Source organism: Salvelinus alpinus, chromosome 24 (assembly GCF_045679555.1).
Source record: "Salvelinus alpinus chromosome 24, SLU_Salpinus.1, whole genome shotgun sequence".
NCBI classification, from domain to species: Eukaryota; Metazoa; Chordata; class Actinopteri; order Salmoniformes; family Salmonidae; genus Salvelinus; species Salvelinus alpinus.
In genome coordinates, this window is record NC_092109.1 from 45,504,510 (window position 1) to 45,521,025 (window position 16,516).

At 45.2% G+C, this 16,516-nt stretch overlaps 1 protein-coding gene across 1 annotated transcript in view; it reads left to right on the forward strand.

The window, feature by feature from the left end:
• Window positions 1–16,516, forward strand: part of mtus2a (microtubule associated tumor suppressor candidate 2a) — a 154,210-nt gene that overhangs the window by 115,491 nt on the left and 22,203 nt on the right. The window contains exons 8-11 of the mRNA XM_071364997.1: window positions 2,605–2,730; window positions 10,712–10,778; window positions 10,953–11,167; window positions 11,395–11,500. Coding sequence (XP_071221098.1) covers window positions 2,605–2,730; window positions 10,712–10,778; window positions 10,953–11,167; window positions 11,395–11,500 — 514 coding nt within the window. The remainder of the gene's footprint in view (window positions 1–2,604; window positions 2,731–10,711; window positions 10,779–10,952; window positions 11,168–11,394; window positions 11,501–16,516) is intronic.

Sequence of the window (16,516 nt, forward strand, 5' to 3'; positions counted from 1 at the left end):
TGCAGTGTTGCAGCTGATGTTGCTTATATTACTGTATGGTCCAGTGAGCTGCGAGTGTTGACTGTATGTATGCTTATATTACTGTATGGTCCAGTGACTGCAGTGTGATATGTTGTTATGTTACTGTATGGTCCAGTGACTGCAGTGTGATATGTTGTTATGTTACTGTATGGTCCAGTGGCTGCAGTGTGATATGTTGTTATGTTACTGTATGGTCCAGTGACTGCAGTGTGATATGTTGTTATGTTACTGTATGGTCCAGTGACTGCAGTGTGATATGTTGTTATGTTACTGTATGGTCCAGTGACTGCAGTGTGATGTGTTGTTATGTTACTGTATGGTCCAGTGGCTGCAGTGTTGACTGTGTGCATATTACTGTATGGTCCAGTGGCTGCAGTGTTGACTGTGTGCATATTACTGTATGGTCCAGTGGCTGCAGTGTTGACTGTGTGCATATTACTGTATGGTCCAGTGGCTGCAGTGTGATATGTTATTATATTACTGTATGGTCCAGTGACTGCAGTGTGATATGTTGTTATGTTACTGTATGGTCCAGTGGCTGCAGTGTGATATGTTGTTATATTACTGTATGGTCCAGTGACTGCAGTGTGATGTGTTGTTATATTACTGTATGGTCCAGTGACTGCAGTGTTGACTGTGTGCATATTACTGTATGGTCCAGTGACTGCAGTGTTGACTGTGTGCATATGCACCGCAAGTCTGTTTTAGCCCACTGAGCTGAAGCCGAGACGTAATGATTGTTTCGTAGCTGAGTGCAACAGGTAGCCTAGTTTTCAGAGCGTTTGGCCAGTAACCGACAGGTTGCTAGATCGAATTCCCGAGCCGACAATATGAAAAAAATGTGTCATTCTGCTCAGGAGCGAGGCAATTAATTGCTCCCCGGGTGCCCAATTTGGCAGCCCCCGCGCCTCTCCACTTCAGAAGGGTTGGGTTAAAAGCTTGAAGTCAAATTTCAGGTTGAACCTTTAATTAAAAAATAATGTAATACTTTTAATTGTTTCATAGCTCCAGAGCATAACACCATACATTATAATGTTACTGTATATTATCATGTTACTGTACATTATAATGTTACTGTATCAAATCACATGTTATTTGTCACATGCTTCGTAAACAACAGGTGGAGACTAACAGTGAAATATTTACTCGCGGGTCTTTTTCCAACAATATAGAGTTAAAGAGAAGCTACAAAATGTATATTGGCACAGTGAATACCGCATAAAAATGATCATGTTACTGTAGATCATCATGTTACTGTATATTCTGTTACTGTAGATCATGTTACTGTAGATCATGTTACTGTAGATCATCATGTTACTGTATATTATGTTACTGTAGATCATGTTACTCTAGATCATCATGTTACTGTAGATCATGTTACTGTAGATCATCATGTTACTGTAGATCATGTTACTGTATATCATCATGTTACTGTAGATCCTCATGTTACTGTAGATCATCATGTTACTGTAGATCATGTTACTGTAGATCATCATGTTACTATAGATCATCATGTTACTGTATATTATGATGTTACTGTAGATCATGTTACTGTATATTATCATGTTACTGTAGATCATCATGTTACTGTAGATCATGTTACTGTAGATCATGTTACTGTATATCATCATGTTACTGTAGATCCTAATGTTACTGTAGATCATCATGTTACTGTAGATCATGTTACTGTATATTATCATGTTACTGTAGATCATCATGTTACTGTAGATCATGTTACTGTAGATCATGTTACTGTATATCATCATGTTACTGTAGATCCTAATGTTACTGTAGATCATCATGTTACTGTAGATCATGTTACTGTAGATCATCATGTTACTGTAGATCATGTTACTGTAGATCATCATGTTACTGTAGATCATGTTACTGTAGATCATCATGTTACTGTATATTATGATGTTACTGTAGATCATGTTACTGTATATTATCATGTTACTGTAGATCATCATGTTACTGTAGATCATGTTACTGTAGATCATCATGTTACTGTAGATCATCATGTTACTGTAGATCATCATGTTACTGTATATTATGATGTTACTGTAGATCATGTTACTGTAGATCATGTTACTGTAGATCATCATGTTACTGTAGATCATGTTACTGTAGATCATCATGTTACTGTAGATCATGTTACTGTAGATCATGTTACTGTAGATCATCATGTTACTGTAGATCATGTTACTGTATATCATCATGTTACTGTAGATCATCATGTTACTGTAGATCATCATGTTACTGTAGATCATGTTACTGTAGATCATGTTACTGTAGATCATCATGTTACTGTATATTATAATGTTACTGTATATCATCATGTTACTGTAGATCATGTTACTGTAGATCATCATGTTACTGTATATTATAATGTTACTGTAGATCATGTTACTGTAGATCATGTTACTGTAGATCATCATGTTACTGTAGATCATCATGTTACTGTATATTATAATGTTACTGTAGATCATGTTACTGTAGATCATGTTACTGTAGATCATGTTACTGTAGATCATCATGTTACTGTATATGAGATTCATATGTGTTATTGTGGTATTGTTATAGGTCCAGAGGCTTCAGAATCGCTGTGTGGAACAGGAGGATCAGCTGACATCACTGAGAGAGGAACTGAGGAAGACTACGCTAGGACTACAAGCCTTCATCATTACTTCCCAACACTACTGTCTACAGGTAACAAACACCCACACTATACACACTGGCAAATACACACACACACTATACACACTGGCAAACACACACACACACACACTATACACACTGGCAAACAGGGCTGGGTAGAGATAGCTTGTTGGGAGTCAGACAGGACAGGGTAGAGTTAGCTGGTTGGAGGTCAGACAGACAGGATAGAGTTAGCTTGTTAAAGGTCAGACAGACAGGACAGGGTAGAGTTAGCTGGTTGGGGGTCAGACAGACAGGACAGGGTAGAGTTAGCTGGTTGGGGGTCAGACAGACAGGACAGGGTAGAGTTAGCTGGTTGGAGGTCAGACAGACAGGACAGGATAGAGTTAGCTGGTTGGAGGTCAGACAGACAGACAGGGTAGAGTTAGCTGGTTGGTGGTCAGACAGACAGGACAGGATAGAGATAGCTGGTTGGGGGTCAGACAGGACAGGGTAGAGTTAGCTGGTTGGGAGTCAGACAGGACAGGGTAGAGTTAGCTGGTTGGGAGTCAGACAGGACAGGGTAGAGTTAGCTGGTTGGAGGTCAGACAGACAGAACAGGATAGAGTTAGCTGGTTGGAAGTCAGACAGACAGGACAGGGTAGAGTTAGCTGGTTGGGAGTCAGACAGGACAGGATATAGTTAGCTGGTTGGGAGTCAGACAGGACAGGATATAGTTAGCTGGTTGGGAGTCAGACAGGACAGGATAGAGTTAGCTGGTTGGAAGTCAGACAGGACAGGGCAGGGTAGAGTTAGCTGGTTGGGAGTCAGACAGGACAGGATATAGTTAGCTGGTTGGGAGTCAGACAGGACAGGATAGAGTTAGCTGGTTGGGAGTCAGACAGGACAGGATAGAGTTAGCTGGTTGGGAGTCAGACAGGACAGGATAGAGTTAGCTGGTTGGGAGTCAGACAGGACAGGATAGAGTTAGCTGGTTGGGAGTCAGACAGGACAGGATAGAGTTAGCTGGTTGGGAGTCAGACAGGACAGGGTAGAGTTAGCTGGTTGGGAGTCAGACAGGACAGGATAGAGTTAGCTGGTTGGGAGTCAGACAGGACAGGATAGAGTTAGCTGGTTGGGAGTCAGACAGGACAGGATAGAGTTAGCTGGTTGGGAGTCAGACAGGACAGGGTAGAGTTAGCTGGTTGGGAGTCAGACAGACAGGACAGGATAGAGTTAGCTGGTTGGGAGTCAGACAGACAGGATAGAGTTAGCTGGTTGGGAGACAGACAGGACAGGGTACAGTGTGCTGGTTGGGTTCAGACAGACAAGAGAGGGTAGAGATAGCAGGATAGAGTTAGCTGGTTGGGAGTCAGACAGGACAGGACAGGATATAGTTAGCTGGTTGGGAGTCAGACAGGACAGGGTACAGTGTGCTGGTTGGGTTCAGACAGACAAGAGGGTAGAGATAGCAGGATAGAGTTAGCTGGTTGGGAGACAGACAGACAGGACAGGATAGAGTTAGCTGGTTGGGAGTCAGACAGACAGGACAGGGTAGAGTTAGCTGGTTGGAGGTCAGACAGACAGGACAGGATAGAGTTAGCTGGTTGGAGGTCAGACAGACAGACAGGGTAGAGTTAGCTGGTTGGTGGTCAGACAGACAGGACAGGATAGAGATAGCTGGTTGGGGGTCAGACAGGACAGGGTAGAGTTAGCTGGTTGGGAGTCAGACAGGACAGGGTAGAGTTAGCTGGTTGGGAGTCAGACAGGACAGGGTAGAGTTAGCTGGTTGGAGGTCAGACAGACAGAACAGGATAGAGTTAGCTGGTTGGAAGTCAGACAGACAGGACAGGGTAGAGTTAGCTGGTTGGGAGTCAGACAGGACAGGATATAGTTAGCTGGTTGGGAGTCAGACAGGACAGGATATAGTTAGCTGGTTGGGAGTCAGACAGGACAGGATAGAGTTAGCTGGTTGGAAGTCAGACAGGACAGGGCAGGGTAGAGTTAGCTGGTTGGGAGTCAGACAGGACAGGATATAGTTAGCTGGTTGGGAGTCAGACAGGACAGGATAGAGTTAGCTGGTTGGGAGTCAGACAGGACAGGATAGAGTTAGCTGGTTGGGAGTCAGACAGGACAGGATAGAGTTAGCTGGTTGGGAGTCAGACAGGACAGGATAGAGTTAGCTGGTTGGGAGTCAGACAGGACAGGATAGAGTTAGCTGGTTGGGAGTCAGACAGGACAGGGTAGAGTTAGCTGGTTGGGAGTCAGACAGGACAGGATAGAGTTAGCTGGTTGGGAGTCAGACAGGACAGGATAGAGTTAGCTGGTTGGGAGTCAGACAGGACAGGATAGAGTTAGCTGGTTGGGAGTCAGACAGGACAGGGTAGAGTTAGCTGGTTGGGAGTCAGACAGACAGGACAGGATAGAGTTAGCTGGTTGGGAGTCAGACAGACAGGATAGAGTTAGCTGGTTGGGAGACAGACAGGACAGGGTACAGTGTGCTGGTTGGGTTCAGACAGACAAGAGAGGGTAGAGATAGCAGGATAGAGTTAGCTGGTTGGGAGTCAGACAGGACAGGACAGGATATAGTTAGCTGGTTGGGAGTCAGACAGGACAGGGTACAGTGTGCTGGTTGGGTTCAGACAGACAAGAGGGTAGAGATAGCAGGATAGAGTTAGCTGGTTGGGAGACAGACAGACAGGACAGGATAGAGTTAGCTGGTTGGGAGTCAGACAGGACAGGACAGGATATAGTTAGCTGGTTGGGAGTCAGACAGGACAGGGTACAGTGTGCTGGTTGGGTTCAGACAGACAAGAGGGTAGAGATAGCAGGATAGAGTTAGCTGGTTGGGAGACAGACAGACAGGACAGGATAGAGTTAGCTGGTTGGGAGTCAGACAGGACAGGATAGAGTTAGCTGGTTGGGAGTCAGACAGGACAGGGTAGAGATAGCTGGTCGGTGGTCACCTTAAGACACACAGGACCATTAGGTAGGAGTTAGATAAGACTTACTGTGTTTGTTCCATCAATAGTGTGCTCCATGAAATTGCAGGAATTCATCCTTTTTAATGAGTTTAAAGCTAGGGTAAAGACTATGGTGGACAATGAAGGCTACAGTATATACATGGTGTTACGGTACAGAGTCAGTGTGGAGGCTATATACAGGGTGTTACGGTACTGAGTCAATGTGGAGACTATACACATGGGGTACCGGTACAGAGTCAATGTGGAGGCTATATACAGGGTGTTACGGTACTGAGTCAATGTGGAGACTATATACAGGGTGTTACGGTACAGAGTCAATGTGGAGGCTATATACAGGGGGTACCGGTACAGAGTCAATGTGGAGGCTATATACAGGGTGTTACGGTACTGAGTCAATGTGGAGACTATATACAGGGTGTTACGGTACAGAGTCAGTGTGGAGGCTATATACAGGGTGTTACGGTACAGAGTCAATGTAGAGGCTATATACAGGGGGTACCGGTACAGAGTCAATGTGGAGACTATATACAGGGTGTTACGGTACAGAGTCAATGTGGAGGCTATATACAGGGTGTTACGGTACTGAGTCAATGTGGAGACTATATACAGGGTGTTACGGTACAGAGTCAATGTGGAGGCTATATACAGGGGGTACCGGTAAAGAGTCAATGTGGAGGCTATATACAGGGGGTACCGGTACAGAGTCAATGTGGAGGCTATATACAGGGGGTACCGGTACAGAGTCAATGTGGAGGCTATATACAGGGGGCACCGGTATAGAGTCAATGTGGAGGCTATATACAGGGTGTTACGGTACAGAGTCAATGTGGAGGCTATATACAGGGGGTACCGGTACAGAGTCAATGTGGAGGCTATATACAGGGGGCACCGGTATAGAGTCAATGTGGAGGCTATATACAGGGTGTTACGGTACAGAGTCAATGTGGAGGCTATATACAGGGGGTACCGGTACAGAGTCAATGTGGAGGCTATATACAGGGGGTACTGGTACAGAGTCAATGTGGAGGCTATATACAGGGTGTTACGGTACAGAGTCAATGTGGAGGTTATATACAGGAGGCAGATGGTTGGAGTCTTACAATGTTTATTAATCCAAAGGAGTAGGCAAGAGAATGGTCGTGGACAGGCAAAAAGGTCAAAACCAGATCAGAGTCCAGGCTGGTACAGAGTGGCAGACAGGCTCGTGGTCAAGGCAGGCAGAATGGTCAGGCAGGCGGGTACAGAGTGCCAGACAGGCTCGTGGTCAAGGCAGGCAGAATGGTCAGGCAGGCGGGTACAGAGTCCAGAAACAGGCAAGGGTCAAAACCGGGAGGACTAGAAAAAGGAGAATAGCAAAAAGCAGGAGAAATGAAAAAACGCCTCCTCCCTATAGGCTGTCTCATCATTGTTGGTGATCAAGCTTATCACTGTTGTTTCGTCGGCAAACTTAATGATGGTGTTGGAGTCATGCTTGGCTATGCAGTCATGAGTGAACAGGGAGTACAGGAGGGGACTGAGCACACACCCCTGAGGGGCCCCCGTGTTGAGGATCAGCATGGCGGATGTGTTGTTACCTACCCTAACCACCTGGGGGCGGCCCGTCAGGAAGTCTAGGATCCAGTTGCAGCGGGAGGTGTTTGGTCCCAGGGTCCTTAGCTTACTGATGAGCTTTGAGGGCACAATGGTGTTGAACGCTGAGCTGTAGTCAATGAATAGCATTCTCACATAGGTGTTCCTCTTGTCCAGGTGGGAAAGGGCAGTGTGGAGTGCATTAGAGATTGCTTCATCTGTGGATCTGTTGGGGCGGTATACAAATTGGAGTGGGTCTAGGGTTTCTGGGATAATGGTGTTGATGTGAGCCATGACCAGCCTTTGGTCAGCGCATGCTCTGAGTACACATCCTGGTAATCCGTCTGGCCCTGCGGCCTTGTGAATGTTGACCTGTTAAAAGGTCTTACTCACATCGGCTATGGAGAGCATGATCACACAGTTGTCCGGAACAGCTGATGCTCTCATGCATGGTTCAGTGTTGCTTGTGAGATGAGGGGAGTTAGATGAGGTAAGGGGAGTGAGATGAGGGGAGTGAGAATAGATGAGGTAAGGGGAGTGAGATGAGGGGAGTGAGATGAGGGTAATGACATGAGGGGAGTGAGATGAGGTAAGGGGAGTTAGATGAGGGGAGTGGGATGAGGTAAGGGGAGTGAGATGAGGCAAGGGGAGTTAGATGAGGGGAATGAGATGAGGGGAGTTAGATGAGGGGAGTGAGATGAGGGGAGTTAGATGAGGGGAATGAGATGAGGGGAGTTAGATGAGGGGAATGAGATGAGGGGAGTGAGATGAGGGGAGTGAGATGAGGGGAGTTAGATGAGGGGAGTTAGATGAGGGGAGTTAGATGAGGGGAGTTAGATGAGGGGAATGAGATGAGGGGAGTTAGATGAGGGGAATGAAATGATGGGAGTGAGATGAGGTAAGGGGAGTGAGATGAGGGGAGTGAGATGAGGTAATGGGAGTGAGATGAGGGGAGTTAGATGAGGTAAGGTGAGTGAGATGAGGTAAGGGGAGTGAGATTAATGAGATAAGGGGAGTGAGATGAAGTAAGGGGAGTGAGATTAAGTAAGGGGAGTGAAATGAGGTAAGGGGAGTGAGATGAATGAGATAAGGGGAGTGAGATTAATGAGATAAGGGGAGTGAGATGAGGTAAGGGGAGTGAGATGAGGTAAGGGGAGTGAGATGAGGTAAGGGGAGTGAGATGAGGGGAATGAGATGAGGGGAGTTAGATGAGGGGAGTTAGATGAGGGGAATGAGATGAGGGGAGTTAGATGAGGGGAATGAGATGAGGTAAGGGGAGTTAGATGAGGGGAATGAGATGAGGTAAGGGGAGTTAGATGAGGGGAATGAGATGAGGGGAGTGAGATGAGGGGAGTGAGATGAGGTAAGGGGAGTTAGATGAGGTAAGGGGAGTTAGATGAGAGGAGTGAGATGAGAGGAGTGAGATGAGGGGAATGAGATGAGGGGAGTGAGATGAGGTAAGGGGAGTTAGATGAGAGGAGTGAGATGAGGGGAGTGAGATGAGGTAAGGGGAGTTAGATGAGGGGAGTGAGATGAGGTAAGGGGAGTGAGATGAGGTAAGGGGAGTTAGATGAGAGGAGTGAGATGAGGGGAGTGAGATGAGGTAAGGGGAGTTAGATGAGAGGAGTGAGATGAGGGGAGTGAGATGAGGTAAGGGGAGTGAGATGAGGGGAGTGAGATGAGGTAAGGGGAGTTAGATGAGAGGAGTGAGATGAGGGGAGTGAGATGAGGTAAGGGGAGTGAGATGAGGTAAGGGGAATGAGATGAGGGGAGTGAGATGAGATAAGGGGAGTTAGATGAGAGGAGTGAGATGAGGGGAGTGAGATGAGGTAAGGGGAGTGAGATGAGGGGAGTGAGATGAGGTAAGGGGAGTTAGATGAGAGGAGTGAGATGAGGGGAGTGAGATGAGGTAAGGGGAGTGAGATGAGGTAAGGGGAGTGAGATGAGGTAAGGGGAATGAGATGAGGGGAGTGAGATGAGATAAGGGGAGTTAGATGGGGGGAATGAGATGAGGTTGAATGAGGTAAGGGGAGTGAGATGAGGGGAGTGAGATGAGGGGAATGAGATGAGGGGAGTGAGATGAGGTAAGGGGAGTGAGATGAGGGGAGTGAGATGAGGTAACTTTGTTGTATCAATAGAATGTGTACGTAGAATATCCCAGAACATCCCAGACCCTGTGTGGTACTTTGTCTCTTTATCTCATTTGCGATATGATGGCTCCCTCTAGTGTCTGTCTGTGTGTCATTGCAGTCCTACACACAGTCCCACTCTCAGTTACAGTGTAGGGAGAAGTTGTCCCTGGAAGCTGATCTTAGGTCGGTTTAGCATTTACTCCACTACTGGTTAAGGTTAGGACTGGGAGAGGGGAAGCTGATCCTAGATCTGTACCTAGTGGGAAACGTTACCCAGGAGCTTCCACTTACACAGCCCTACATGGTCCCGTATTTAAAGGGGAACTGCCTCCTAGAACCAACTTCTTTGGTAATAAATAAATAAATAAATAATAAATAAATAATAAATAAATAAATAGGATCTGGACCAAAATGAGATTTGGAAGTGAGTGCATCACGACGGGTATGGATAGCTGGGGTATGGATTCATTTCACGCCCACTTTTAGAGCTGACTGATCATTTAAAGAGATTAGCTTTTAGCGGAAATATTTTTATGGGTATTCCACAGATAAAGCATCAATATTATATACAGTACTAGTCAAAAGTTTGGACACATTTACTCATTCAAGGGTTCTTCTTTATTTTTCTACATTGTAGAATAATAGTGAAGACATCAAAACTATGAAATATCACAAAATGGAATCATGTAGTGTTATCATTTCTTTTAGGATACCATCAACCCCACAGGCCTTTTTGGTTTGGATGGTTTGTCTCTCTGTCAATTCAATTCAAGGGGCTTTATTGGCATGGGAAACATATGTTAATAGGGATCCCTTAACGCTCCAATCCCGTTAGCGGGATTGATTTGACAACATCCGGTGAAATTGCAGAGCACCAAATTCAAACTACAGAAATATAAATATTCAACATTTATGAAAATATAAGTGTAATACATCAAAATAAAGCTTATAAATAATATAAATTCCTTCTTTATATCCCCAATATGTCCATTTATTTGGCGCGTTTGATTCAGAAATACACCGGTTTCAACTCGCCCAACATGACTACAAAGTATCTAATAAGTTACCTGTAAACTTGGTCCAAACATTTCAAATAAATGTAAATTTGCTGACTGGACTAGCTAACTGATTGGCTGATGTGTCAGATAATCTTATGACTGATTAGATGCTATCATATGTGATTGTGTTGTTAAATGTGACTCTTTCTCTCTCTCGCTCTGTGCGTGTGTGTGTGTGGGTGTGTGTGTGTGTGTGTGTGTGTGTGTGTGTGTGTGTGTGTGTGTGTGTGTGTGTGCGTGCGTGCGTGCGTGCGTGCGTGCGTGCGTGCGTGCGTGCGTGCGTGCGTGCGTGTGTGTGTGTGTGTACCAGAATGAGAGCGCTACAGAGAAGGAGAAAGAGCTCTCCCTGGAGATTCAGAGGATCAGACAGGAAGTCGGTGAGTGACAAACATATCAGGTCTTTATTTTGTTCTTTATTTTTATAAAGAAGGAGCATTCCTTGGTAAAACATTTTTTTTAATGACATTTGTCGGTTAAAATAGTTAAATTAAGGTTAAATAATTTAAATAATAATAATAATCTCCTCCTACCACTCTACTCGTCCCCTTCAGCTTCTAACACCACCCAATGGGAGAGGCTGCAAAAGGAGAAGGCGGAGCTGGAGGTGGGGTTTGAGCGGGAGCTCCAGGAGCTGCAGCTGCAGCAGGAGGAGGAGCTATCGGCGGTGGAGGCGGAGCTAAGGGTCTGTCACTCAAAGGAGACGGAACACCTGAGGGCGGAGCATCAGGAAGAGGTGGAGGAGATCAGAACCCAGCAGCAGGAGCAGGTGACAGACTGTGGCATCATGGGAAATAGAGTTCTTCCGGTGTAATTTATGTTATAAGTGAAGACTCTATTACCCATAAAGCAATTAACAAATATAACAATTGTTGACAGGCATGATGGGAAATGTAGTTCCGTTCTTCATGAGTTGATCGAAGGGAGAGGGTGGGAAATAGTTTTCTTCTCACATAATTGTGCAAGTGATGATGGATCAATCAATCAACCAATCAGATGGATGAGCTGACGGTGAACCACGAGGCAGCCATTCAGGAGCTGAGGGACATGCACAACATTACCATGACGACGCTGTACGAGGAGCACGCTCGCACCATGAGGGGTGAGATACATGTTTGTTTTTACTATCTTTGTGGGGACCAAACAGATTATTTCCATTCAAAATCCTATTTTCCCTAACCCTAAACCATAACTCCTAACCCTAACCCCAAACCATAACTCCTAACCCTAACCCCAAACTATAACTCCTAACTCCTAACCCTAACCCTAAACCATAACTCCTAACCCTAACCCCAAACTATAACTCCTAACTCCTAACCCCAAACCATAACTCCTAACCCTAACCCCAAACCATAACTCCTAACCCTAACCCCAAACCATAACTCCTAACTCCTAACCCTAACCCTAAACCATAACTCCTAACCCTAACCCCAAACTATAACTCCTAACCCTAACCCCAAACCATAACTCCTAACCCTAACCCTAAACCATAACTCCTAACCCTAACCCTAAACCATAACTCCTAACCCTAACAAGGTCGTCATTGATGCCGAAATACCTAAATACCGAAATACCGAAATGCCGAAATGCCGAAATGCCGAAAAATAGCTGAAAATTCATGCGGGAAATGGTGATCGGAAAACGGGCCAAAAAAAAGGCCACTCTGCCCCCCATAAGGACAGTGGAACCACGGACCTCCAGGCCAATAGGCCTTCACTCACTGGACCGGGTCAACACCCCTCTCTCTGGGCATGACTTACAGCCGGGGACACCCCCCCTCCACAACCTTGCACACCAGGCGAACCAGGGCACCCACACTTAAGCACCCCTCCTCGGGCATTAAAGACCATAGTCCCGCTGTTACGGACCGCGTGCACCTGGTAACCCAAAACGGACCTCGGGCACCTGGTAATCCAAAACGGAGCTCGGGCACCTGGTAACCCAAAACGGACCGCGTGCACCTGGTAACCCTGCAGCTTTCCGCTCAGAGACTAAGTCCACTAACCTGGACTACGGGGCCAAGTAAGTGGGGGCCGGCCTGAGGGATTTATGGAGCTTTTAGAAAAAGGTCTGAAAACTTTCTATGTTGGACAGCTCAGAAAAACGGCTATGTGCCCTCTTTTGGGTTACCAGGTGCATATGTTCAAAACGAATTTAAATGATTTTAGATGGGCTACACACCTCAATGCCCGCTATGGGAGCATCATACTACGGGGCCAAGTCGGTGGGGGCCGGCCTGAGGGATTTATGGAGCTTTTAGAAAAAGGTCTGAATACTTTCTATGTTGAACTTTTCAGAAAAACGGCTATGTCCCCTCTTTTGGGTTACCAGGCCCACAATTTTATAATGGTTTAAAATGCTTTTAAATGGGCTACATACCTACATGCCCGCTATGGAACAACCATACTACGGGGCCAAGTCGGTGGGGGCCGGCCTGAGTGATTATTGGAGCTTTTAGAAAATGTCTGGACTAATCCACCATCCCGTGCGCCTGGTATTTTTTTTGGGTTACCAGGCCCACAATTTTATAATGGTTTTAAATGATTTTCGATGGGCTACATACCTCATAACCCGCTATGGAACAACCATACTGCGGGCACAAGTCAGTGGGGGCCGGCCTGAGGGATTTATGGAGCTTTTAGAAAAAGGTCTGAATATTTTCTATGTTGAACTTTTCAGAAAAACGGCTAAGTGCCCTCTTTTAGGTTACCAGGCCCACAATTTTATAATGGGTTTAAATGCTTTTAAATGGGCTACACACCTCAATGCCCGACATGGGAGCACCATACTACGGGGCCAAGTCAGTTGGGGCCGGCCTGAGTGATTATTGGAGCTTATTAAAAAAATATATAAGGACTAGCCTACTGACATCACCTTATGGTTTTACTTATGGGTTACCAGGCCCACAATTTTATAATGGTTTTAAATGCTTTTAAATGGGCTACACACCTCAATGCCCGACTTGGGAGCACCATACTGCGGGGCCAAGTCAATGGGGGCCGGTTTGAGGGATTTATGGAGCTTTTGAAATAAAGGTCTGAAAACTTTCTATGTTGGACAGCTCAGAAAAACGGCTATGTGCCCTCTTTTGGGTTACCAGGTGCATTTATTCAGATCAAATTTAAATGATTTTCGATGGGCTACACACCTCAAAATATTCTATGTTGAACTCTTCAGAAAATCGGCTATGTCCTTTCCTCTCGAATATTTTCTAAGTGCCCTCTTTTGGGTTACCAGGTGCATATTTTTAAAACGGCTTAAAATGACTTTAAATGGCCTACATTCACCAGTGCCCACTGTGGGAGCACCATACTACGGGCCCAAGTCGGTGGGGGCCGGCCTGAGGGATTTATGGAGCTTTTACAAAAAGGTCTGAATACTTTCTATGTTGAACTTTTCAGAAAAACGGCTATGTGCCCTCTTTTGGGTTACCAGGTGCATTTATTCAAATCGAATTTAAATGCCTTTAAATGGGCTACACACCTACATACCCGTTATGGGAGCACCATACTACGGGCCCAAGTCGGTGGGGGCCGGCCTGAGTGATTTATAGAGCTTTCCAAAAAATTGTCTGAAAATATTCTATGTTGAACTCTTCAGAAAATCGGCTATGTCCTTTCCTCTCGAATATTTTCTAAGTGCCCTCTTTTGGGTTACCAGGTGCATATTTTTAAAACGGCTTAAAATGACTTTAAATGGCCTACATTCACCAGTGCCCACTGTGGGAGCACCATACTACGGGCCCAAGTCGGTGGGGGCCGGCCTGAGTGATTTATGGAACTTTTAAAAAAATGTCTGAAAATATTCTATGTTGAACTCTTCAGAAAATCGGCTATGTTTTTTCCTAACCCTAACCCTAACCATAACTCCTAACCCTAACCCTAACCCTAACCCTAACCCCAAACCATAACTCCTAACCCTAACCCTAAACCATAACTCCTAACCCTAACCCTAAACCCTAACCCTAACCCTAACCCTAAACTATAACTCCCAACCCTAACCCTAAACCATAACTCCTAACCCTAACCCTAAACCATAACTCCTAATCCTAACCCCAAACCATAACTCCTAACTCCTAACTCCTAACCCTAACCCCAAACCATAACTCCTAACCCTAACCCCAAACCATAACTCCTAACCCTAACCCCAAACCATAACTCCTAACTCCTAACTCCTAACCCTAACCCCAAACCATAACTCCTAACCCTAACCCCAAACCATAACTCCTAACCCTAACCCTAAACCATAACTCCTAACCCTAACCCCAAACCATAACTCCTAACCCTAACCCTAAACCATAACTCCTAACCCTAACCCTAAACCATAACTCCTAACCCTAACCCCAAACCATAACTCCTAACCCTAACCCTAACCCTAAACCATAACTCCTAACCCTAACCCTAAACCATAACTCCTAACCCTAACCCTAAACCATAACTCCTAACCCTAACCCTAAACCATAACTCCTAACCCTAACCCTAAACCATAACTCCTAACCCTAACCCTAAACCATAACTCCTAACCCTAACCCTAACCATAACTCCTAACCCTAACCCTAACCCTAACCCTAACTCCTAACCCTAACCCCAAACCATAACTCCTAACCCTAACCCTAACCCCAAACCATAACTCCTAACCCTAACCCTAAACCATAACTCCTAACCCTAACCCTAAACCATAACTCCTAACCCTAACCCTAAACCATAACTCCTAACCCTAACCCTAAACCATAACTCCTAACCCTAACCCTAAACCATAACTCCTAACCCTAACCCTAAACCATAACTCCTAACCCTAACCCTAAACCATAACTCCTAACCCTAACCCTAAACCATAACTCCTAACCCTAACCCTAAACCATAACTCCTAACCCTAACCCCAAACTATAACTCCTAACCCTAAACCATAACTCCTAACCCTAACCCCAAACCATAACTCCTAACCCTAAACCATAACTCCTAACCCTAACCCCAAACTATAACTCCTAACCCTAAACCATAACTCCTAACCCTAACCCCAAACCATAACTCCTAACTCCTAACCCTAACCCCAAACCATAACTCCTAACCCTAACCCTAAACCCTAACTCCTAACCCTAAACCATAACTCCTAACCCTAACACCATAACTCCTAACCCTAACCCTAAACCATAACTCCTAACCCTAACCCCATAACTCCTAACTCCTAACCCTAAACCATAACTCCTAACCCTAACCCTAAACCATAACTCCTAACTCCTAACCCTAACCCTAAACCATAACTCCTAACTCCTAACCCTAACCCTAAACCATAACTCCTAACCCTAACCCTAAACCATAACTCCTAACCCTAACCCTAAACCATAACTCCTAACCCTAACCCTAACCCTAACCCTAAACCATAACTCCTAACCCTAACCCTAAACCATAACTCCTAACCCTAACCCTAACCCTAAACCAAACCATAACCCTAAACTAAACTCCTAACCCTAACCCTAAACCATAACTCCTAACCCTAACCCTAAACCATAACTCCTAACCCTAACCCTAACCCTAAACCATAACTCCTAACTCCTAACCCTAACCCTAAACCATAACTCCTAACCCTAACACCTAACTCCTAACCCTAACCCTAAACCCTAACTCCTAACCCTAAACCATAACTCCTAACTCCTAACCCTAACCCTAAACTATAACTCCTAACCCTAACCCTAAACCATAACTCCTAACCCTAACCCTAAACCATAACTCCTAACCCTAACCCTAAACCATAACTCCTAACCCTAAACCATAACTCCTAACCCTAAACCATAACTCCTAACCCTAACCCCAAACCATAACTCCTAACCCTAACCCTAAACCATAACTCCTAACCCTAACCCTAACTCCTAACCCTAACTCCTAACTCCTAACCCTAACCCTAAACCATAACTCCTAACCCTAACCCTAACACCATAACTCCTAACCCTAACCCTAAACCATAACTCCTAACCCTAACCCTAAACCATAACTCCTAACCCTAACTCCTAACCCTAACCCTAAACCATAACTCCTAACCCTAACCCCAAACTATAACTCCTAACCCTAAACCATAACTCCTAACCCCAAACTATAACTCCTAACCCTAAACCATAACTCCT